The sequence below is a fragment of the Streptopelia decaocto genome (genome assembly GCF_964273445.1).
Source record: "Streptopelia decaocto genome assembly, chromosome: Z".
Classification (NCBI taxonomy): Eukaryota; Metazoa; Chordata; class Aves; order Columbiformes; family Columbidae; genus Streptopelia; species Streptopelia decaocto.
Genome location: NC_138657.1, coordinates 78,617,140 through 78,642,978, shown reverse-complemented (window position 1 = coordinate 78,642,978; position 25,839 = coordinate 78,617,140). Strand labels below are relative to the sequence as shown.

The window sequence follows — 25,839 nt, the reverse complement described above, 5'->3', positions numbered from 1 at the left end:
TTTCCATAATTCATTTGGGAAATTCAAGGGGTATTTTTTTTTCAACCTGGTGTCCCTGGCTCACTGGAGGAATCTGCAATATCAGAATTGTGGCATATTTGAGAGCTTTATAAGGCTGTGAAATTGCTGTGACAGGCAGAGAAGAGGCTGGAGAAAGAATTCTCAAGAGAGTGAATTATAGAAGAAAGGCCAGAGAAGAAGTCAGTGAACTTAAGAAACTTGTTAGGCTGATGTAAACCACAGTTTCATTCACTTTTGGACTCTTTTACAGTGATGGCTTACACAAGCAAACCTGCAACTTCACCCGAGTGCTGGAGCGAATGGTTTGCTGTTGAAACAGAACCCACCAAGCTTTATGACTTTGCTCCCTCCAGCCCTGTGGAAACAACCTGAGCATCTACAAGAGCTGGAGCAATGTAATTCTGTGTTCATTCCCAGGGTGTATGTCTGATGCTGTTTGGTGCTGGGCTGACAGAACTCATCTTTCCTTCTCTGGAAAGAAGGAAAGAGGAGTAAAGAATCATGAGATGAAATAGAATTGTAGAATCATTTTGATCAGAAGAGATCCTTAAGATCATTGAGTCCAACCATAAACTAAACCTAGCACTAACCCATAAACCTAAGGGCCTCATCCATGCATCTTTTAAACCCCTCCAGAAATGGCGACTCCACCATTGCCCTGGGCAGCCTGTTCCAGTGCTTCACAACCCTTTCCATGAAGAAACATTTCCTCATATCCAATCTGAACGTTCCCTGGTGCAACTTGAGGCCATTTCCTCTCATCCTAAATGATAAATGATAATAAATAAATACAGTAATAGTAAAAGAAAAATGATACAATGCAAGTATGTAACCACTAGAATGTGTGGACCCAACAGTGAATGTCAGAAGATGGACACCACAAGCACAGTGTGTTCAGTAAAGGTGCAGAGATAACAGGCGGGCACAGGAAAGGTTCTGGAAACAGGCCCTGGGAGACGGAACAGGAGCAGGACCCCCCCAGGGATGTTGACCATTGAGGAAAGAGAGCCACTCCCAGCAGCTTCCAACTTAAATATGGAATGTGATACTCATTGTATTGAACATTTCTGTTGGCCAACTTGTATCAGCTGTTCTGGATCTGCTCATCTCTGCATTATACACCTGCTTCCTTGCAAAACATGAGAAACTGAGGGACAACCTTGACTTCCCTACCAACAAGCATCAATATCAGTGAATTCTTGCATTCTTTCATACCAAGTCCCAAACACAGGAGAGTTACTAGAAGAAAACAAACACTCTGTCCCAGGGTGCTGTCTTGTTATTCTTGAACTATATTCAAAAACAAAGGGACCACGCTAACTAGCAGTAAGAAAATTAACTAACCTGTTGGAAAATTGCCTGGCTTCAGCCAAAACAGCACACTGCCCTTTGATGGAGATGTTTCTAACAGGAGATTGCATTTGTTTTTTTCTCTCCAAGAGTGGAATTTCTGATAACACTTGTCAACTTAGTATTGCTGCATGAACAAACCTTCATAAAAAACACACCAGTGTCATTGAAACCAGCACCTTTCCTGCTCTCTGTGAAAGGGATGCAGTGCATGGAGCAGGCAGGATTTGCTGTTGGGCTACCCTGTTCCCATCTCCGGAGTGATGTGTTGGCTCTGCAGGCTCAGCAGCTGCCTTCCCCTTCCAGAAAACCAGGTTCAGGTCTGTTCTGTCCGATTCTGGCACTGTAATGAGGTGGTTGACACTTTGGAGGAGATTAATAAAAAAGTCACTGGCTTGTAGGTCTTTGATGGATGTCTTGGAGAGATGCCTTGTTTAGATTATCAGAGAGGTGGTTAATAAGTAACAGGATCAGAGTCTGCTGGTGCCTACATGGGAATGAGGTCCCTGGCAGCAGCTTGCTCTGTCATCTAGAGGCAGAGGAGTGATGTTCTCCATTGCCATGTGACAGGCTCATTGGACCATAGGTACATCCAGCTATGGGGAAGGTTTAATTACTGTGGCGATTACCTTAGGAAATCCCTAGATTTCTAACAACTACTTTTTAAAAAGGACTGGGCCAGATCCTGGATTGGATGCTGGAATCAGCTCCAGGAGCACCTGTGTGCCTTAGCCAGCCAAAGCAGTGCTGAGGATGGAGATTCACTATAGGACTGGTGCAGAAGAGAGAGCATGGTAGAAAACCTCCCAGGTGTAATTCAGTCCATGTCAAGCCAGGTGCTCCCTGCTAAACTTCCAGTGCTGAGCATTCTAAGGTGTAGGTATCTACTCCTGTCTTTTGCCCTTTGGGATTCCAGGTGAGGAGACCACAGAAGCAGAGGCCATTCCTTGTCCAAAGGATCAAGATGTGCCATGTGTCTGTTATTTACTGAGTCCAGCTCTGGGGTCCTCTGCATAGGGTAGATATGGACCTGCTGGAGAGGGGCCAGAGGAGCCACAGAAATGATCTGAGGCTGGAACAGCTCTGCTGGGAGGACAGGCTGAGAGAGTTTGGGGTGTTCAGCTGGAGAAGAGAAGCTCCAGGGAGACTTTATTTTGACCTTTCCATACTTCAAAGGGGCCTGTGAGAAAGATGGGGACAGACTTTTGAGCAGGGCCTGTTGTGATAGGACAAGGGGTGATGGTTTTAAACTAAAGGAGGGAGATTCGGGCTGGACATGAGGAAGAAATTGTTGGCCTTGAGGGTGGTGAGAGCCTGGCCCAGGTTGGCCAGAGAGGTGGTGGATGAACTATCCCTGAAGACATCCCAGGCCAGGCTGGACAGGGTTCTGAGCAACCTGAGCTGGTGAAGATGTCCCTGCCCATGGCAGGGGTGGCACTGGGTGATCTTTGGAGGTCCCTTCCAACCCAAAATATTCTATGATTCCATAACTCTCTAATGTGCAAACTGATCATGCAGGTAACATAGGTGACTAGCAACTTGCCTCTTCATTTTAGACACATGTGAAGACCACTTGGTGCTGAGCGCAAGGCAACTGGGGTTGGTGTCTAGCACATAAGTCCCACATCATGAAAGAGAACCAAATCCATGGCTTAACTCTCTGCTGATGGAGCTGGTTGATGTGTTTCTTTTGCCTACTGTGCTCTGTAGGAAGGTGGCTCTTTGATCTAGGCCAGTGGTTGACATGAACAGAATAGGCATTTGTAGCTGGTGGTTAGTACCTGAGCTGTCCCGGAGAAATGCCTGAGTGATCCATGACTATGTTAGCTTGCCAAGCAGGAGCCATCTAGTTGTGTTAACTGGGTATAGTGCTTGAACTCGTCAGATCTGCCAGAAAAGACTCTTAGGGCCCTAATTCAGCTTCATACACTGTATCTCCATGCCCCTCTCATGACTCAGAAAACCAGTTGGTAGCAGATTACCATTATGCTGCTGGTATTGCCTGTTCTCCTCGGCTCAGGTTGCACTGCAAGAATTAGGTCTGCACAAGGAGCGGCATCAGTGCTTGGACTCCAACAGGAGCTTTAAAGTTAAGTAAATCCACGTATGGACCTCTGCGGATCGCTTAAACTCAAGTTCTGGTCTACAGGTTGTGGATGTGTGAAACACAGCCAATGTTTGTAGGCTCCTTGTCATGCCTCATTAGCAGGGAAATCACTCCCTGGAGCTGAGCTCCTGTCGCTGGGTGCTGCTGAGAACAATCTGGCTTTACCTTCTTACTCTCCCCATCAGATGTTTGTACAAATGGAGAAGATCCCCCTCAGCCTTCACTTCTCCAGGCTGAACAGTCCCATCTCTCTTGGCCTCTGCTTTCACAACAGGTGCTGCAACTCCTTAACCATCTTAGTGGAGCTTTTCTGGACTTGCTCATTATGTCCCCAGCCTCCTGTTCCAGGGAGCTCCAAACTGGTCACTGTACCCCAGGTACGTCTCACCAGTGCTGAGTAAAGGGGAAGAATCATCTCTCTCGATGTGATGACAAAGCTCCTCTTAATGCAGTCCAGGAGGCTATTTGACATCTCTGCTGTAAAGACACGTTGCTGCGTCATGGTCCACCTGGTGTCCACCAGAACCCCCATGGCCTTTTTTATTAATACTAAGTTGTCTTCCAGTTTGGTGGCTCCCAGGATTTGCTGGTGCATGGATTTTTTCCTCCCCAAATGTAGAACTTTGCACCCCTCCTTGTTCAACTTCATGAAGTTCGTGTCAGCCCATTTTTCCAGTCAATTGAGGACCTTCTGGATGGCAGCACATACCCTCTGGTGTACCAGAAACTACTCCTGGTTTTGTATCTTCCACAAATTTGCTGAGGGTGTACTCTACCCCATCACCTCAGTCATTAATTAAGATGTTAGACAGTTTTGGCCTCAGTATAACCCCTGGGCTATACCACTAATGACTGGTCTCTAATTGGAATTCAGGCCACTGACTACAACCCTGTAAGCCCAACCATTCAGTCAGTTCTCAGTCCACTTCACTGTTCACTCACCTAGCCCATACTTCATTAGCTTGTCTATGAGGAAGTTACGGCAGAGAGTGTCAAAACCAAATGATGCTTCAAAACTGCACTAATTACTTAGGACCATAGGATAAGACATGCTGGACGGGACCTTTGCATTTCATCTGGTCTAGACTGATGGTCTGTAAGGCTGACTTTGACAAAAAAAATTATAAAATAATTAACTTGCAGAATTTTTTGCAATCTGTGGTTTGTCTGGAGTGGTAGCAATGGAAATGAAGGAATGGCTGGCGGGGGAGACAACCACGTGCTGTGTTGAGGGACCATGATGTTCAGCCCCAAGCCAGCTGAGGAGGCAGCTCCTTTGGGCAGGTATTGGCTGAGCCATACTGGAGGCAGGAACATCTTCAAAACTGTGTCTGTAGGCATCTGTGGCCACGTTTCTTTTCATCATCTTGTTTTTCTGAGCAAAAGCTGAACGGAAAAATCTGTTTAAGCACGTAGCACCAAGGGGTCTCTCACAATCTTGCCCTTGTTTGCTGAGGGAAGCAGTTTTGTGTTCATACAGGGTGGACCAAAAGCCAGGCTGGTGTGAGCAACTTCTACTCCTTCATTTTGGCCTGTAAAAATTCTCTAGAGAAATCTGAGATTTGACATTCCTCTGTGTGACAACTGGATGGTGTTTGGCAAGTGGCTGTGGGGATGGCTGGAGAGGAGAGCCGTCTGTCTCCAGTGTCCAGCTCCCTCTCGTGGTGTGTCTCCAGCACAGTCACATGCACAGTTATGGAAATCGGAGCAAATATTCAGATGTCCAATTTTTAGAAGCCTTATAAACACCAGTTCCCTGGTCCTTGCACAATCAAAACTCAACATGTTCTGGGCTCATGCGAGGATACTGCTGCTGCTGTACGCTCCCAAGATACACAGTTCTCCTAATGCGCAGACATCACTTTCATCAACATGATCTAGTTGAAGATGTCCTTGCTCATGGCAGGGGGGTTGAACTAGATGACCTTTGAGGGTCCCTTTCAACTCAAACTATTCTATGATTATATGATCCCTTGCCTTCTGCTCTGGAGCCCCACTGTCCTTCCTGTCCAGCCTGACCTCCTCTCAGGACTCACCTTATCAGTCCATGAGAGTGCTTAACTAGTATCTGGAAACTCACTGATGAAGAGCCACAGTCTCTCTCCCCTGAGATAGGAGTGGGGCAGGAATTTGTGAAGAGTGGGTTGTAGGTGTTTTATGGTGAGAGTAACAAGTAAAAAGCTCTACGCTGTCATGGAAATTAGGTGCCAACTTTAGGCAGAGGTTCAGGCTCTCTTCCTGTAGGCTGATGCTCTGAATACTGGAGAGCTGGATTAGTGAACAACCCATCTGTTTTAGTTGTAGAGTTTTCAAGATATTTTTTTAAAATATTACTGCCAGTGGGAGTGAAAAATTGCTTGGAAGTGAGTTGTTAATAGTTGGCCAAAGCCAACATGTGCCAAGGACCAGGCTGGTGGTTCAGCACCTGGGTAATGATGAACTGCCACCTGGCATCATTCTATTCACTAGTGTAGAGGTGGCCGTGGTGTCCACCACAAGAAATGTCTCTGACACCCCCAAGAAGGACCAGATAGTTGTATATCTCGTGAAACTCAATGAAATACAGGTTAAAGAATAGCCAAGCACATTCATCTGGCTGGGTGTCCTTGTTTAGATTTGTGTTCCCTGCCCTTTTTCCAAGCTGCACTGACACTTTTATAAGTCATGGGAATTTCTCCAGGCTCGCCTGGATGCCTGCATAAAAGAGCACACATAGGACCTCCACTGAAAATTATTCTCTTGACCATCCTGATCTTATATTCAATTACTTACCAGGACCAACTGGCTCCCAAGAGAAGGTGGACTTTGGCTGGAAGGCACCGGCCTCTGGTATGGTTGTCTTCAGCTTTGGAGACCTTCATATCCTGTCCTCTCTCCCTGCTGTGTGTGTCTGTTCTAGAAGCAGGAGCATCCGTTCTGCCCAGCACCTGGCTTGATCCTGTTCTTTTCTTTGCAAAACTCTCCAGTTCACACCATGAGTCTGACCCCTGAGGCTGCTTGTTTTTCTGGTTGCCTGTAGCACTGTAGACTGCAACAGCCGTATTGAAACATCACAAAATGCTAGAGGGTTTCAGAATCCCATACTTGACCGTATCACTGTATTTTGGAACTGGAGAGGAAATTGCAACTCAAACAATTCTGAAATCCAGCACCAAACTCCTGTTCTTCTGACTTCAGGGAAAAGCCCAAACCCAAAGAGGTTCGCATTCCAGACCTACCTCAAGACAGCAGGAGCCCTACAAGAATGACAAAATTGGCCAGATTCACCTCATTTTTGTGGCACAAAACCATGGTCTTCTCACACTGCTTCATCCACTTTTGCAATTTCAGACTCAGTTCACTTTTAACATCCCAGCATCTCAGGTTTGTAGAGTTTCATGTCCTTTATCTTTCCTATGCACTGATGGTGGGAATGTAAGTTTCTACCAAGGCATACCTGCTTTCAAGGAAATAATCCATTATACATTGTAGGAGATGCATGTGTTGAGCCTTAACAAAGAGCAGGATACTATAATATTTCCAAAAAGAAACTTTTTCAGCATCTAAATACCAGTGTTTACTATATTTTCTTGTGAAGTAGTTCTTAACAGAAGTGGAAGGTGGTGTACTAAGCGTGGGTTTGCAGCTCTGATCAATGAGAGAAAGAGGACTGGCAGCATCCAGAATGAATCATCAGCAGTAGGATCAGACAGCAATCAGTGCAATGGACAGATGCAGAGTTGCACTGGCTGTGGAAGGTCATAGAATTTTGTAAGCAAAACTATACAGCAGCATTTTTATGCACACACACCAGCAGACATAAATCCATTTACAGTAAAGATGCACATTTTGTAGCAGACAAAAAAACCCACAGTTATATCTGTTGGATAACTCAGTTTCTTGGAACGGAAAATGGCCTAAACAGGATTCAATCAACAAAAGTGAAATAAACTCACTCAGCTGCAGTAAAAAACTTTGCTGGCTGATGGTTTGTCATCATCTTTGCCTCTCTGCTTTTCTCTGCAACCAGGAAGTCACTGCTTGGTTTCTGGCTGAGTGGTTTTGCAGAGCAGAGATCTGCGGATGACAGAGCAACAGGGCTGTCAGCACTTGGATGAAGTGAGGGGAGTGTGGAGAAGCGGGGTCAGGTACAGGATGGGGTGCCCTGGAGTGAGGGGATGAAAAGCACCACATCATCCCAAGTTGCACAGGTCAAGGATGTCTCTGTCTCAGTCTTTGCCTTTTGCAGTTCAGTGCATAGCACAATGTGATGTGCAGCTGCAGAGCTGTGCAAAGCAACCTGCACCCCCCTGTTTTTTGGGTGGGTTAAGTAGCTGGATGCTTTTGGAATGGCTCCCACATGTAGTCAGCACTGGTGAGACCGCACCTTGAATCCTGGGGTCAGTTTTGGGCGCCTCATGCTGAGAAAACTCTTGAGGCTGGAGTGAGTTGGGAGAAGGGAACGGAGCTGGGGAAGGGGCTGGAGCACAAGTGTGTTGGGAGCAGCTGAGGGACCTGGGGGGGTTCATCTGGAGAACAGGAGCTGAGTGGAGACCTTCTGATCTCTGAACTGCCTGAAAGGAGGTTGGAGCCAGGGAGGTCAGGCTCTGCTCCCCAGGAACAAGCACCAGGATGAGAGGAAATGGCCTCAAGTTGGATCTGGGGGACAATTTCTTCCCCAAAGCACTGTTGGGCATTGGAACAGGCTGCCCAGGGCAGTGCTGGAGTCAGGGTTCTCAGGGACATAGGGTAGTGCCAGGGGTGGGTTAATGATTGGGCTCACTGATTGTAAAGGTCTTTTCCAACAAAAATGATTCTATGATTCTATGTATTTGGTATGTATTTGGTGCTTCAATACTGCTGTGCTGAGTGAAGCTGCACATTTTGGGAGCATGGATTTGGATGTGTCTCAGTTATCTGTGCAAAGGGCTGTCCCTGGAGAAGAATGTGAGGATGCATCTTCATGACAGCTTATGGTGCTAAATGCACTGAGGTAACTGAAAGTGCTCAGGAGGTGCTGAGCAGTAGCTGGAGGTCCCCAAACTCTCTGCTTATTCCCAGGGAAAGTGTGGTGGAAGAAACCTTGGCTTCCCACAGAGCTATCCCTCGTCTTCTCATCCCATCACTTGGATGTGTGAATTCCAGCTGTGGTAACAGCTGCAGGAGTTTCTAAAAGACCCCCTGAGAACTGTAAAATCAACTGCGACTAAGGGTTTGTTTCCTGTTTGAACTCCTTCCATCTCCCAAGTCAAAACACGCCCTTCTGTTGAAGGGGGAGCGAGGGGACAGTGTTTGTCAAACAGATCTCACTCTCAGAGTGGTGATATTTCTGTAACCCTGGCAAATATGATCTACATAAAAAAATGAGTCAGCCTGCAGTGCTGGGGAATATGTCTGTCATTGCAGACTGGAGATATCTGGCACGGACAAAGCACAGAGCAACTTCCCAGCAGCTGGAAATTTTAGAGGCTTATTTTATTTGGACGTGTTGTAAAGCTCTGAGTTTTTCAGCTTGTGGTGAGGCCCTCTGTTGCTGGAGTACCCTTTTGGAGCATAAAGCCCCTCCTGATGTTTTCTCGTGGCTGCCAGGGTGTTGGCTGGCTCCACACACAGGCTGCCTAGGAGCTGAGAGGGGGACGTTTGTCCTCCCTGTCCAACAATTTCACCCTCCTATTTGCATCGATCTGTAGTTGCAGGTATGGGAAGAAGGGGTGTTGACATTGCTGGGGGGCTGAAAACATGGCAATACTGTATTGAACGGAGCTGGGAAGGAATGACTGCGGCTCTTGCTCCCCATAGAACGCTGCAGCTGCTTCACCTTGTCACTGTTTGAAAGCATAGCATCAGGTTTTCCACCCCTTCGGCCTTGAGTATCCTTCCTGGGCTAAGAGGTATCGTCTCCTATGGTAGTCTCCCTCTGCTTCTGTCTGCTCTGGACCCCAGAGGGGGCTGTTGGCTATCAAAAAAGGTCACTAGATGAAGGAATCAGTGGTCAGGAGACTCCGGTGTGGGTTGCAGCATGACTCTGACCTCTACTACAAATAATGTCCACTGAGAAGACAAATCTCTTCCACACTCCCTCAGTGCAGCTTGGCTAATTGTTCATGAAGAGTAATTAACAGGTAAGTCATTCTGGAGTCATCAATACCTAAGCCAGGACATGTAAAGCACTTGCCTCAGCTTTTTCTGCAAGTGCTATTCACTTGTGTCTATGTGAGAAGAGCTGGGAATGTCCTCTCTGAGTCTTTTTTTAAAATTTATTTTTATTGTTTTAAAGGGGTAAGGAGCAAATAGAAGAGTAAGAAAAACAAGATTTGGAGCAATAAAGTAAATACCTTTCTTAGAGCCACATGGTATATATAGTATTTTCACACCGGACTCCACCTATGGTAGACCAGACAATCTTCTCTGTTGGCCGAGGAGGCCTCTTGCAATTCCTTTGTGTTGCTTTACCTAATCCCATTTATTGCCACTATTCAAACTTCTGAAGGCAAATTTTCAGGAGGTTGTTTCTATATATGCAACTGCAAGACCAGGCATCAATTTATATAAGAATATTTATTTCACCTTCTTTGGAGGTGAGGTGGGTGGAGTGACTGCTCTAGCTATAGAAAAGCATTAGTTTTAAAGTTTTTCTTTTTTTTGTTTTGGTTTGTTTGTTTTTTTTCTTTGTTTAATGGTCACTTTTGTTTTATATGAAATCTCTGGGAACTGGCTAAGATTATTAATCCCACTGAAAGCTGTACATTTTCTTTTCTTGATGAATATTTTCTATAAAGCATGATAGACAGCAGGCTGCTGGGGCTACCACTGGTAACTTCAGTTAGTGCCTTTATTGCCTACTGCTCCCTTCCAGGAGACAATTGATTTGTTTTGGCTGTTTTCAAGAATTATTAGCGCTGGCTATAGCTACTCAAGTCTTTTGATTAGCTAGAGACTTAATAAAGATGTTTATACCCTATTTTTATGGAAGACTTCAACTCTAGAAATTACTTTACTAATTGATTTCAGAATGGATATACTTGTGGCTGAGGAATGAATGTCTGCAATAGCTCTTGCAGGACAAATTCTTTCCCATAGCCATATTGTGCTTGGACTTCACTCTTAATTTTAAGAAAACAAATAAAGTGCTTGACATAACTAATCGCAGTTGAGGTTTTTCTTCAAAAATATCGCTCTAGCATTATTACATAGTATTTCTGTAACTTTGTGTTGCCGTTATTCAGATCTTTAATGCTGGATTATATGTGAGCTAAATTAAACTGTGCAGAGCAGATGATTGGATATGAGGAAGAAATGTTTGACACTGAGGGTGGTGAGAGCCCGTCCCAGGTTGGCCAGAGAGGTGGTGGATGAACCATCCCTGGAGACATCCCAGGCCAGGCTGGACGGGGCTCTGAGCAACCTGAGCTGGTGAAGATGTCCCTGCTCGTGGCAGGGGTGGCACTGGGGGAGCTTTGAGGATCCCTTCCAACCCAAATCATTCTGTGATTCTGCGTACGATTCCTGCTAGTTTCACGTCCTTTCTTTTTCTCTGGCTGCTACAGAAAGAAGATGTTCAGACTGCTGTGTGTCACCTCGTGTTATTTTGTCTTTCTTTGTTTCTCTACAGCAGCAGTAACATTGGGATGTCCCTGATCATGCAGTCTACAGCGACCATACACGACCTCTTTTTCAGTAGCACTGGTTTGCTGCCATAATGGTGCCAAAGGCAGCTTGGCAGCAAGTTCTCCTGCAGCTCTCTGCTTTCTTCCCTGCCTGCTGACACCTTGTCTGGTGGAATCTTTGCTTTTTTTCTGGGCTCGCCATGCAGGAACAAGCAGTTGCACATGCAGCCTACAAATGCCCTTTAAGACCGGCTGAGATAATTTGCAGCAGTCCTCTGTGGCAGCTTAAGGGCTTAACTGCCTGTGTCCAGCACCTCGGTCATGGGCTGGTTTTTTTTGCAAACAACCTGTTCCTCCTAGATTAGCAGTTTCTATCCCTTGCTCTTGTGTTACAGAAACACACTTGGTGTCGCTGAACCCCTTCTGCTGTCCAGACCCCATTTCTCCATGAGTCTGCTGGGATTTGCATGGGAGATTTTGATCACTATAGTGTGTTTGCTTTTCTGCTTGCTGCCATAGTAAATCTCTCAGGTCTTCCTCCCTCTAACAGACACAGGTCGGGTGTTGAGTTGTGGTCAGTCCCATCCCTCTTATTTTTCCCTGGGCCAACAGAAATCTCACAGCTATCATATCAGGAACACTGCTGGGATTCTTGGTCTTCTGTTAATCTCCAAGAAGACCTGTGGCATGTGGGAATGTCAGCTCGCTCCCTTGGTGCCTTTCTGGATGCCACGTGTAAGCTCAGGTTCAGAGGTTAACCTGAGGTCTAAAATGTGACAGAGGTGTAACACAGGTGCTCAGGTCTGAGGGTGAAACAGGTTATAATGGCTGCAAAGCTCCTCTATCCCTAAACAATCAATGACAGGGTTACCTTGGCTACTGAAATTTGGACTTCATGTTGGAGTCTGTTCTCTCAGGTGGAGTCTCAATCTGTCATCAACCAGATAGGGGAGGAAGTAGGACCTAAATTTTACTAAAGTCCCCAGAATGGCCTAACCTGATTAAAAAAACATCTCAACATACTTGTATAACACTGTATTCTTGTCTCCCAGGCTGACTTTCATCGTGGATGGTCCTTCCAGGAGACATTCAGAGAAGCTGACAGGTGCTGGTGCTGCTGGTCTTTTGCTTGTAAAGGCACAAATGGTCCCACAAGCAGCACCCGGGCTCACCTTTTTTAAAAAGGTTCATGTACTGGGTGAGAGGGGAGTTCCCTCTGCTCAAAGACCCTTAAATGAATTCACAAAACAGCCCTATGCCAAGAGGCAGAAAGGACAGTGCCTGACCTGAATGCTTGTGGTTGCACAGGCTCCTTGCATTTCAAATCTTCAAGGCCTTTGGGTCTGTGATTTTAAACTGAACACCTGAAATGACTTTGGAACAAGGAAGCCTTTCTGTCAAGCTTGTTTTGGGTAGGTTTTGGACAAGAAAAGTCCTCTTTGGGGAAATTGTCTCTTCCCTGTTGTAAGGAGGTGGAGAAGGCATAAAGTGGCAGTGTCCCACTCGCACTTATGCCTGTTAGAAACCAACTCCTGGGGAGAATATTGGCAGGACTGTCCTCAGCTTCCCCTGATTAACTCTGATCATGCCTTTTGAGGTTTCTCTGGGGTGAGTCAGACACTGGAACCCACGAGAAGATCACACAGAATCACAGAATCCCAGAATGTCAGGGGTTAGAAGGGACCTGGAAAGCTCATCCAGTGCAATCCCCCCATGGAGCAGGAACACCCAGGTGAGGTTACACAGGAAGGTGTCCAGGCGGGTTGGAATGTCTGCAGAGAAGGAGACTCCACAACCTCCCTGGGCAGCCTGGGCCAGGCTCTGCCACCCTCACCATGAAGAAGTTTCTTATCAAATTTAAGTGGAACCTCTTGTGTTCCAGTTTGAGCCCATTACCCCTTGTCCTATCATTGGTTGTCACCGAGAAGAGCCTCCTAGTCTGTTACCAAGCAAACAACAAGGCGAGCCTTTGACTTGTTCGTTACTTGTGGCTTAATGCAAGAGAACTGCTCCCCTAGGAAAAGGAGGGAAAGAACCACAGTACCTGACACTAGCAGTAAATGTTTATCTCATTCTTTACATTTTTTCCATTTCACACTGGGTGTGTGTAGGGATTCAGTGCCGCTATCCTGCATTCAGCAGGAGAGAGATCTTCAATATCTAAGACAGAAAATGACACAAAGAAAAGAAAAATGTTTGACCATTGTTAGCTAGTCACTTTTATAGTCTGATTAAAGCATATATATTCACAACTTCATTATCTTGGTGCTTAATGGGGACTCAGGAGATGGCACCAAATATTGCATGTACTCTGTAAGAATATTTATCTGTGTATGTTGTAGCTGTTGGGAATGATTAAGAGGGGTAGACATTGATGGGACACAAGAAAGGAAGAGATCACTCTGTTTATTCCACTTTCAAACATACATATTCATAATTTGAAGTGCAGCTCTTGATGTAGTTCTTACATTATTTATTATTATTAGACACCAAATCCTTATCATATTTATTTTGTTAAAATACATATCTGAAATTAAATACAGCCTCTTGTCAGCATTAATGTTCTTCTGCCTATTCTTATAATTATTATTGGTAAGAAGTGACTTTCAAGTGAACAGCACGTGTATTGATAAGGCAGCCATTATTATGTTACCTTGGTGCTACTTGGAAAGGTTTGCTCAAGGACAAATTGTATTTTTCCCAGAGCATGTGATACTGAATCCCCAGCCTACAGGCTGCTGATGAAGGTGATGTTTATGGTTGTAGTGTCCTTGGTTAGAATGTGAAAAACTTCCCCAAAATCATACAGTCATGGACATTTGAAATCAGTGAGCGTGGCGGTTTTTCGGGGTGCACAGCGGGGTGCCTCCTGTGCTTATTTTTGAGTCACTGGAGGGTTTCTGCTCCTTTTGTTTCTGCTCTTCTCTCCTGCTCTCTGATGCTCTTCTCTTCATTCTCAGGTAGTATATCCGGTTGGCTTCTGGGTAGGTGACTTTGCAGAGCGGGATTTTGTAGATGGCTGGGTTGTCTGAATTTATCAGCAAAAAGAGGAGCGTGGAGAAGCAGAAGGGCCAGGTGCACAGCGGCAGCCCAACCTGGGAAGAGAAAGGCCAGACAGGCAGGTATATTTTGATACCTCTTTGAGCATGTTCCCTTTGCTAACTTCTGCCTGTGGCTAAATTCATGCATTTGAGAGCCTAGGAGAGCCCTGTGCTTTCCCTGGGGATAACCCGACATACAGGATTGCCCATTCAGATCCACGGGAGGATGCCCAGATGTAGGAGCTGGTTGCGAAGGATCTACATCTAAGCTGGATTCCTGCTGGTCACTGGAGGACTGGGAAGCTCCTCCGATACCAAATGTCGATTCTGCTGCTCACACAGAGGTATCTGGTTTATCAGAAATGTGTGGGGATACATAAGGTGTTTCACATTGGAGACCTCAGTCCTTTTGGACATGTAGCTGCTGGCCAGAATGGCACTTGGCACCAATTTTTAATCGGGGTCCAGAGCTCTGCTGACTGTAGTGAAGGTGAAGACATCCAGCTCACATGTAGCTGTTTAAATTCTGTAATGAATGAGCTGAATCCTACCCTCACTGTCCTGTAAAATGTTGTGTATCCACACATATTCACCATCCTCAACACCCACGTGTTGCTGGCATTGCATCCAACCCTCAGTCCTGCTCTGTGACACCCACTCTTGACCTGACTTGAGGTCTGCCAGAAAACAAGATCACAAGGAGAAGAAGTTAATGTTCTTTTTTTCTGATGTGCCCCAAAACCAGGTGTGCTTAACAAAGCAACCCATCTGCAGGAACCTGCACGGTATGGGGTGGATGCCAGATGAATATATTCAATGCAGAAAGCTGCTAGTTATAAGTATTTTTTATTTTAAGTTACTAAATCAATTTTATTAAAATATGGTTTTGCTTTAATCTCTCAGATCTTAAAGAAGAAAAAAAGATTGGCATTCCTGGCTTCACCTGATTCTTGATCTGTCCAAATACGTCGATTTTGTATTTAAGAGAACAGCCTCACCCTTATTTTAGCTCTTATATCCACATCAAATAATGTCTGTAGGCAGGGTGGGAGGAAGATCTCAGAAACAGCAAATATTCAAAATATTAAAAAATATTGCCTGCAAATGAGTGGTTCATCTCAAACCACTTGCTGTTGCTGGAATTCACATATATGTGCACAATCCTACTGTGGATGACGTGCTCCAAAGCCTTCGAAATCGCATTATCAGCTACAGAGTCTGCAAGTTAATGGTTCAAATGGTGGAGGATCTGTACAAGACCTGCCATTGGCTGTAACATTCTCATTTCATTGCTGTCAAATCTGACACAGAAAATTTTGGGGCACTTCCTCAGCATTATATCATAACAAATCTAACTACAGCTAAAACAAACAAAACAAACCCCCTTAAACTTACCACAGAGAGAGTATTAGCAAGAGCTGCTCCGGAATAGGCACAAAATAATGCTAAGAAAAGAAGATCAAAGACAGATCAAGATGAGGAAAATCTTGCTTATCTCTCCAAAGAAATGATTAGAAATAGAAATATTGTTCAAATGCACAGTAAAGTATCCTGCCAGCTACCTGATGAGAGGATTGATATTATAATTCAACAATTAATTAATATTTCCCAATGATGCATCTGGCCATTTGGATGACATTTGGTCCTATATGCTCTGTAGAGATGGTGAATGAGGAATGTGTTTTTTTTATCAACAGCAAGTGATGGTGGTATCTCTTTTTTCTTTAATTTCTTTTTAGTTGGCACAACCTAAGCTGTGTACAGTGGGGGATTACACGGTTAACCTTGTCCTGGGAACTGGGGCGGCCAAACCTCAATTCTTGGGGTCAGTTTTGGGCCCCTCATGCCAAGAAAGGCCTTGAGGTGCTGGAGTGAGTTGAGAGAAGGGAACGGAGCTGGGGAAGGGGCTGGAGCACAAGTGTGATGGGAGCGGCTGAGGGACCTGGGGGGTTCAGCTGGAGAACAGGAGCTGAGGGGACCCAGGGACACAAAGAAACGGCCTCAAGTTGCACCAGGGAAGGCTGAGGTTGGATCTTGGAACAATTTCTTCCTGGAAAGGGTTGTCAGGCCTTGGAACAGGCTGCCCAGGGCAGTGGTGGAGTCACCACCCCGGAGGGGTTGAACAGACACGGAGATGAGTTTCTGAGGGCCACAGTTTAGTGGTGGACTTGGCCATGTTAGGTTAATGGTTGGACTTGATGATCATAAGGGTCTTTTCCAACCTAAATTATTGTATGATTCTACCTTTCTGTGAAATTCTCCACCAGTATTTGCCCAGTAGCTTCAAACCACAAGCAGTTAGCAGTGGGCCTCCTTCCCTCCGAGGTGGCAAAGAAAAGGAGCCCAAGGACGAAGTAAAGAAGGGAAAGCTATGGAGCACTCTAGAAACTGTGATCAGGACAGAAAACCACTGAAATACAAATGGTTGAAGGATGGGTGAATCTTCATGGGAATTTCAAATACATTACACTGTTCTTAAACTCCTCCCATAGGGTCAGTTTTTGGCTGCTTTTGGAGACAAGGTCTTTGGGTAGATGGATTTTAAACTGACCTTGTGCAACAGCTCTCTTCTTATGACACACTTCCTCTAATGATACATATTGTTATGAAAAGGCTGCTTCTATGTATCTGTTGATTTGCTAATTTGTTTAAGTTCTGCTCAATGCAAAGCTTATGCTCCTTTCACAAACAGTACTGACACCCTTCCTAGATGTTTGTAGGCTATCAGGGCCTAAAGGCCCTTCTCTCTGTGCTTGCGTCTTGCACATCCAAGCCAGCACAGAAATAGCTCTTGAATATTACCTAGTGTTGCAGCTGTCATAGCCCTATGTTGACTCTAAAACTGTTCTACTGACAGATTGCCTGGCTGCGTACATTTTTTCTCCCCTTTATGTAAAAGATACGTACCACAGGCAAGTGCCAGCAAATGAGTCTGCCAGGTCAAGGCATAGAACATGCCCCCAATCGCAATGCACGCGAGTGCACAGTTGTAATTGTGTAAGCCAAGGTAGACGCTATTGAATGGTGATGCGATGCTCAGGGCTGCAAGACAAAAGGCAGGGCTGTGTGGTCAGGTATGAAAGGTAACTACAGGAGGAGTAATCATTTTCTGGGAATGCATCATCTCTTCTTTGTGACATCTAGACAAATTCAACCATGCTCACACATGTGTAACACACACATGAAGACAAGGGGTGAAATCAAATGAAGCTCCTAGTTTTGGAGCTCTAATGATGTCCGTAAGGTTGGTATTTGACCCAGTTTCAAAGGTTTATTTCAGGCAAAACTTTCTGCACATGCGCTCAGTGTGTTGTAGTTAGTCCTCCAGATGGAAAATCCAGCCAAAGTTCTTACCTGGGTGTCCTTCTTTCAGAAAACCATGCTCACACGTACTATTTAAACCTCATACGCACCCTGATCTTGAAAATCAGAGGCACAGCTGAGTGTCTTTTGTGAGCATAAGCACGGTTTTCCATCTCTTTCTAGTGGCCTTTGCTAGATGTGGTCTAGATAACTAGATGTGGTCTAGATATTTAGATGTGGTCTAGATAACTAGATGTGGTCTAGATAACTAGATGTGGTCTAGATACTAAGTGTCGTCACTGCTGTGGAAATTCTCCACTGGGTTGGGAGCTGAAGGTCTGCTCCAAACCACACAGGTACTTCTGCAGGATTTCTCAGAGGCTTCAGAAGTAACAGTAAAAAGAAGAGCACAATATGTAGTGCACAGGCCACCTTCGTGCTGCTCTTAAGATTAATGCATTTCCTGCTATAATGTCCTCATTTGTCTTCCATTTCATGGCTATGCTTATCCCCAGATACTTTCCTCTGACATTTCTTTTCTAGATTAAATGTCAGACTTGTAGAAGACTTGCCAAATGCTCTTAACTGTACAAATAATGGATAATTTTTTTAAACCAAACCAAGAGCAACAACAAAACAACAAACCAAACCCCACAAATGTAAGGAGGCACCTCACATCTTCTACAAGTGCTTGAGAGCACAGAGAACTTAATGTTGGGTGACTGTGTCTTTTCCAAAGTTGTTGTCTCAGACCTCACTTATTCCATCATATTTTTAAATTACAATTGGTCACATAAGTGGCATTAATCCTTTCTAAATACAAGGGTCAGATACATCTCTCTTAGCTTAAGATTGTTTCTCTGGTTAGTGGAGAGAGACCATTCTGAGTGGCATTCATACAAATCTGCAGCAGGACAGAATGAGCTGCATCCTAGAAAAGCATTTCTTTCCATTGACTGATCAGCTCCTGAGGTACACATCTGCATGTAGTGATGATTAATAATAAAACACTTGTAGTGGCAAGAGGTCAGTTCTGACACTATTTTGCTAGGTTTCCTTATCATCTCTGTGGGATTTGTCACATCCAATGGCAGGAGGGTCAAGCGAGGTGTAACCAACAACCTGCCTTACAAGACTTACAAATCTAATAACAAATTCAAAGCTCAAAGAAAATCTTCTTCTGTTCTTGCCTTCACCATGTTGTATGACCTTCAGTAAGACCTTCCAAATCTACAGACAGTTTCAAAAATTGAGTGTTGTCCCAGGTATGTCCAAGCCCATGCAACTCTAAAGTCCGTACAGTCATATAATGGCCAGCATAAGGATACCCTACTCAAAAAATGACTTTGGTAAATATTTCTTACCTGCAAACATTCCCACTGCTGATCCAATTGCAGCATGTAAACAAATAAGTGGGGATGAGACAAGTAAAGCAACAAGGAAGATACCTCCAGTCCAGGGGTTTTCACAGCCATATACTTGACCAACACCAACTGGGATGGATTGCAAGAGCTGCAGCAACCAGTAGAAAAGGTCTTGTTATTGTATCTCTTTACTCAGAAGGACACAGCACTTATTTTGTCCAAGCTATTGGTTAGAAAGGAAGGAAGCAACCCTGGGACTGATGGGTATATGATGGCTCTCATGCCCTTCAAACCAGAGTTAGTTCACTGTTTGGTTTGAACTTCATCAGTCAAGATGGACTTTCATATCTTTTGGGATGGTAGTATGGTGGATAGGGGAATAGGGTGTTTTTATTTTTTTATGTGACTTTAGTGAGGGATAAAAATTGTAACCTTCCTAGGCAATAACAGTCTGGTAGGACTGTTTGATTTGAGTTTATGATATATTTTATGAAGCACATCAGTTATCCTTATGCTACTTTGGGAAGGTGATCATCCAGATCTAGAGTTTGACCTGAGGGGACTGGGTAGAAATGAGTTTCTGTCCCTTCAGAATCCTGATGTTCTGTATTTTCATATTGTCACTGACTGTCTTTCTGATGTTCTTTAACCACATCTGGACAGTGCGGGTGTATATCCAAATGAGCTTCTGCACTGAGAGCACTCAATACTTGTTTTGGTGCAGCCCAATTTTAGGTGAAGTGAAAGGTTTAGCAGCTCTTTTCCCTCTGGCTCATTAAGCCTTTCTGCTGGATCAGCCAGCACTTTTCTAGGGCAAAAGCCTAAAAATGGCACTGTCCTCTGTGGGCTGAACTGAGCCATGTATTTCTGTGAAGTGCTGCTGGCTGTATGTATCGTATAGCCATTCTGACCCATGTAAAATTGTTACCCCAAGCTGAATGCCTTCATGCTTACCTTTTTAATGGAATAGCATTGATTTGTTGGAGTGAAGCTTACCAGTGGCACATTGATTGTAGACCAGGTGATGTTGGGCACTGATGCTACTGGCTTGATGAGCGTTGTAGGGAAGAAGAGGTTGTAGTGTCCTGTGGCTGCCAAGTACAAAGTCACCGCAATGTTGAAGGGCAGAGTGAACACAGGAAGGTCCCATTTACTGAAGATGGATCCCAAAGCGCTGGACAAGATTGGACTGAGAGAGAAGGAGAGAAGAAATGAGCATAACTTGTTCATGACATTGGCAGTTGTGAAACATTCAACCACTTTGGTCATAAGCTCTAGTAAATTATCTATTATTTCTATATATCTATATAGTGTGTATATATCTGTATCTATATGTATATGTATCTATATACATATATATACTTTTAATAGTCTGAAGGATGTCAGAAGATGGTCCTGGAATAGAAATAAAGCAGAAGAGGTGATCAAAGAAGGTGGAAAATCTTCTGTTAAGAAAAATGGAAAATGTTTACTATTTTAACCACTATTTGGAGGGAATGGGTGGTCCTTAGGACATATGGAGCCTAATAGAGCTATGAAAGGTGTGCCACGCATGACTCTTGATGCTCCTGATCCTGTCAATGGGACTAATGATACTGTGTGCTGCCCAGGTACCACCCAAAATTATATGGCATTTTCTGAAAACTGAGATTCCTTCTTACGTTACATAATTGAGTATATTTAACACGTAAAGTATTTGGGGTCACCCTCAGAATATTTACAGAACGAACAGTTAAAAGCATGCAAATCTCGAGACACCGTGACTGTTCCCAAAGTTCCTGGCTGTAGAATCCAGGATGTAAACTTCACCAGATCTGTTTTCCTCAGGAGATTTCCGGACTGTAAAGTGGGTGTCCTGCATTAATGGCTTTGTGGCAGCATATTGGCAAGATGATTTTTTTTTATGAGGTCCAGAGAGGATGTGGAAGAAAAAGGACAGGTCCCATCCTTTATGGCAATAGACTATGTTTTGCTTCTTCCAGCCAAGCAGCCAAGCTTTCCTGAGTGAGCTGAGCAGCTCTTACGGTCAACGTTCAAGAAACAGTGGACATTGCACAGTTTACAAAAATTCACTTTAAAGACTTGAATTTCAAAAGAAGCAGCCTTTCAGTCCTAGAAAGTCATTAAGCTGTTTCTAATAAAAAAACCCACCCAAATTATTTGGCATTTCAAAAGCAACATCTTGTGTCCTGTTGTGTAGATACTATCAGTGGAAAAAAATGCTTTGTTCTCCCTGTATAATCTCAAATGAAGCCTATTCTTTTATGAAATATTTGGTTCCCAGAGTAGTTTACAGATTTCCTTGCTTGTAGCTGTAGGAGAAAAATCAGCACTTCAGTGAAAATAGTGTTCTGATTTCTGTGCTGAAATACAAAGCTTCTGTCAGTTATATATCTTGTCAGGAAAAGAGGAAACAATTAAAGAAATGCTGACTTCTAAGGCTGAAATTCAAAGTAACAGTTGAAAAAATCACCGAAATGTCTAATTTCAAAACGTTTCAGCTCTACTCTCGAGTCTTGTGAACTGAAAGAATGAAGAGAAGTTTGAATAAAAACCCTCAAGGAATTCTGGCAGACAAGTCAAACTGAACATTCCTGCAACATGTCCTGGGTTTTGTGAGGTTGTTACAAAATGACCTTTGCTGAGAGTGACTAAAGAAATAAAATACATTAAAAAAATCTGATTTTAAAACCAGTGAAATGCAATAATGGCCTGTATCTTATCTCTAACAGTGATTAAAGTGTGACTCTTGAATTAATTTCAGTTAAGGCTGTTAAACAGATTCTGCAGTGCTGTTAGAGTCCACATTTAGGAATGGTAAATTTAATCCTGACAGGACACTGTCTGGCATTCAGGGTTACTTGAGGGAATTAATTTTACTCATGTCTGGTTGCGTGTCTGAGAGAGAAAAGATTTAATTCAGCCCAAGGCAGAGTGTAACGTTGGTTCAGCGCCTGGGTGAGGAAGAACCACTGTGGTGCTGGGCATCATGACGTCCACCCTGAATGTCTCCCGCTGATGAGGGACATTTGCAGAGCACTGAAGTGGGTTGCTTTGCCCATGTACTATAATCAGCATTTTCTGTGCACTTCTCCTCCCACCAATGTGCCTTACAAGCCCTGTGCATCAGTGAATACCACTTTCCAATGTCACCATGGCTGGAGGTGCTGGTGTAGGGGTCTGCAGCGTGGGCAGCAGGCTGAGGGAGGTGACTCTGTCCTTCTGCTCTGGTGAGACCCCTCTGTAGTGCTGGTCAAGCTCTGGGTGCTCAGCACAGGACACACATGGACCTGCTGGAGAGGGGCCAGAGGAGCCACAGGAATGATCCGAGGCTGGAACAGCTCTGCTGGGAGGACAGGCTGAGAGAGTTGGGGTGCTCAGCTGCAGAAGAGAAGCTTGGGGAGACCTTATTGTGACCTTCCCATACTTCAAAGGGGCCTGTGAGAAAGATGGGGACAGACTTTTGAGCAGGGCCTGTTGCAATAGGACAAGGGGTGATGGTTTTAAACTAAAGGAGGGAGATTCAGGCTGGACATGAGGAAGAAATTTTTGTCCCTGAGGGTGGTGAGAGCCTGTCCCAGGTTGGGCAGAGAGGTGGTGGATGAACCATCCCTGGAGACATCCCAGGCCAGGCTGGACGGGGCTCTGAGCAACCTGAGCTGGTGAAGATGTCCCTGCTTACAACAGGGGTGGCACTGGGGGAGCTTGGAAGGTCCCTTCCAACCCAAACCATTCCGTGATTCTATGATTCTACTCCTGGCACCATGGAACTTCCAATGTGTTTAAGTTGTATATAGCAAGACTCCTCGTTCTCTGAGAATAGTCCCTAGGAAGAGAAATGACACTTACCAGGACATGGATATAATTGCCACAGGAGGAAGAAGCCACCAGTAGTAATCCCCTTTGTCAGAGTAAACGGCCATGAGCAGTCCCACCAAGATCCCGTTATAGCCGTGCAGCCCAGCTGCAATGGCTGATCTGTGATGGAAAGGAAAGATTGCAAGGTAGCAAGATGTGCTGAAGTTGGCCTGTCAAAGGGACTCACCAAAATGCAATTTATAGGTGCTCTTGTGGTGAAGGGAGTGTAGAGGAGGGATAAAAAAGCAATTATGTTGCTTCCGTATTGCATTGCATTGCTTGTGTGGAGGGGAAGAGTTTGGAGGCTGTTGAGTGATGATAGTCCAGGGGGGTCCTTGTGACCCGAAGGACCTACATGGCTGTGACAATGGTTATAAGAGAGAGGCAACTGCTCTCACAAAGACAGCCAACCATGGGGACAAGCCAGTTCTTCCTGGACCACAGCTCTGTCCTCACCTTACTTCTTATAAACCATCCTTAAGGAAAACAGTCTGCTGTTTCTATCATACACAAATGTGGGACTGTCACCCATAAGCAGGTTCCTGATACCATAATGATCTGTTTCCATTAAGTTCCCAAACCCAAGGTACCACCTACCTGTCCTGACTGAGGGCCAATGCAGTTAACGTTGACACAGTTGTTCCAGTACAGCCCGTGAGCATCCACCAAGGGTTCTGGATGAAAAGCCCCACTAAAATGATCAGCCCACTGAGAGGGTTGTTGACAAACAGCACCTGAGAGGTCCCTCGCAAGATCCAGTCCACCAGCTGAAACATTAGGGGCTTATCTGTAGGACATGAAATAAAAATGCTGGTGATCAGGCATCATTTCAGCAGGATTCCCTCAAAGCACACTCCTCTCTACAGTTATTTTCAGGACATGGAATAGAAACTATGTGTCAATGGGACAGTAAAACCACTCTCTGATTTATTGCTGTCTGAGCATATTTTGCACCTGGCACTTGAAAATCTAATAGGGATGGATGGGACACTGCTATAAAGTTCGTGGAGGGATTAATAAAAAAAGTAGTTTATTTATGGTGGTCAAAGAGTAGTCTTCCTTGCATGGCAAGTTGCTTAATATTCCAGTATGAATTTAATGAGAAGGTAGTCCATTTTTGATGTACAATTCAGATGCACAGAGGGACTTATGCAGAAACTGAAACTAGTTTGTATGTGGATAGAGAGCTATGAAAAGGAAATCCTTTTGCCATTTTAGGGACCCAGAACATGAAGGTATACTGTGGATAGGAGATGAGGTCAGACTGTCACAGGTGTCTAAAAACGTACTTTAGGAACTGAATAACCTAAATTAAGAGAATGGTTATTACAGCTTGACTATAAGAGGTATTTCCAAAGGAGAAAGAGCCTTTGCTGTTTATAGAAGACTATTGAACCCAGATAGAGCAAAGGGGCACCAATCTTGGCTGAGTGCAGGGATGTGCATGGGGCTGAGGGCAGCCTGTCTAAGGGCATCCATGTAAAGTGCTCCTGATGGTCTCCATGGGCAGAGAATGGTCTTGTAGCACTGCAATAACACTTGCTGCTGACTCTTCTACTGCAAATTGAATTAAGGTTAAGTTTTGCTTTGTGATGAGAGTAGCTTAAATAAAGGATCTCTGAAGAGCCAGGTACCAATCTGCATCTCTTCAGCATCCCTGGGAGACCCCTCCCAAGAGGCTGGAGCACAAGCTGAGGGGTGGCTTCACAAGCATCCCTCAGGCTGTGCATTGTTGGGGAGCCAGGCAGTTACAACCAGGGAGGAGTGAACTTCTCAGAGGAAAACAGACTTTTCTGGAATAATCATTACTAATGTTTGGTGTTGAGCTATGAAACATATCAACAATACTCTTGGTTTTAGACACAAGTATTAACTGTAAGTATTCAAATATAACTGATGGGCAGTGGTCAGAGCTTTTCAGGACATTGAGTAAGAAGAGCTGTCTACAAAGCATGGACCAAAAAAGTAAAGAGAAAGCAGGAGGAGATGATCCCCTGTGTCTGGGACCACACTACCATCCTGCTGACCTCCTTGCCTGGAGGCATCTCAGCCCACGTCCTCCACCAACAATAGGCACTGCACAAACTGGCTGTACATGGCTGGCTCTTATTTCTCTCCTGTGCCTGGAGTTGTACTGCTAATGAATGTAGCCTTGACAGAGGACTCACAGTCTTACAGAGCCTCGCAAAGCCCCAAATCCCTAATAATTCTGAGTAACACGGACCATCTGCTCATGTATTGTTCCTGTCTGGACAGTAAAACTTTGAGATCAGTGCTTGCTTTGTATTTTATAGCAACATGACAGCCACAGTGCTTGTTGCTCCCCCAAGGCTGGTAATACAAGAGCCTTTGCCCACACAATCAGGAGTCAAGTCCCCTTCATCAGCCCACACACACAGACAAGGAGATGGTTGCTGATCCAAAGCACTTAAAAACAAGACTAAATCCCCAGCCCTTATGCATGATTCTGGGCACCGCTATAAGGAATGTGATGCTAATGTCACATAACTGATTAAGTGTAAAAGACATCTTCTGCCTGTGCTAAATTGTGCCTGCAGCTATGGTAATGGCAAGAGGATGCAGTGAGATCACCTTCCTGGAAATAAAATGATTTGGGTTAAAAGGCCAGAAGTTTGCAGTGAGCTTGGGCCCCACTGCCCCTGTTCTGCCTCCGGGGGTGAAATGGCCTCTCTACTCCTTCCCCAGCACTGGAAGTTCTGTTGACAAAATAGACATTCCCAGCTAGCTCTTCCTGGCCAGAGAGCCCCAAATATGTCCCTCTGCTTACTTTTCATCCACTCTCCATATTCTTTCATTTCTCCTGCGAGGTACCCGAAGACCCGGTGGATCTGATTTCCACTTCTCCCCAGCAGGTCCTGGGCTCTTGGCTGCTGCTCCGTGTACAACTCCCTCTCTCCGGGACGTTCAGCCACAATGACCTCTCCAAGATCCATCTCTTTTGGGTGGTGAAGAGGGGTAACTGTAAATCACAAAGCCCATGTGTTAGAAAATCTCTTGGGTCATGCCATGGCAACATTCTGCTGTACTTTGGAGACCCATGGTGATATTCTTTTTCAAATATGGGGTGTTTGATGGAGAAGGCACCTGCCTGAACCACTGCTGAGGGTGGTGTGTGCTGGTGGCTGAGGCAGTAGTGTCTCCTCTGGGGAATGAAGAGCAGATGACCCACTGCTGTCATGGAAGCTGTT

The 25,839-nt window shown here is 44.8% G+C and overlaps 1 protein-coding gene across 1 annotated transcript in view; it reads right to left on the bottom strand.

Annotated features, from left to right (window-relative positions):
* Nucleotides 1–25,584, bottom strand: part of LOC309450957 (urea transporter 2-like) — a gene marked incomplete at both ends in the record, with an annotated part of 39,771 nt that extends 14,187 nt beyond the window's left edge. The window contains 8 exons of the mRNA XM_082074211.1: nt 13,955–14,159; nt 15,501–15,550; nt 17,013–17,147; nt 18,773–18,920; nt 19,769–19,961; nt 22,622–22,750; nt 23,228–23,417; nt 25,419–25,584. Coding sequence (XP_081930337.1) covers nt 13,955–14,159; nt 15,501–15,550; nt 17,013–17,147; nt 18,773–18,920; nt 19,769–19,961; nt 22,622–22,750; nt 23,228–23,417; nt 25,419–25,584 — 1,216 coding nt within the window. The remainder of the gene's footprint in view (nt 1–13,954; nt 14,160–15,500; nt 15,551–17,012; nt 17,148–18,772; nt 18,921–19,768; nt 19,962–22,621; nt 22,751–23,227; nt 23,418–25,418) is intronic.
* Nucleotides 25,585–25,839: the final 255 nt, after the last annotated feature.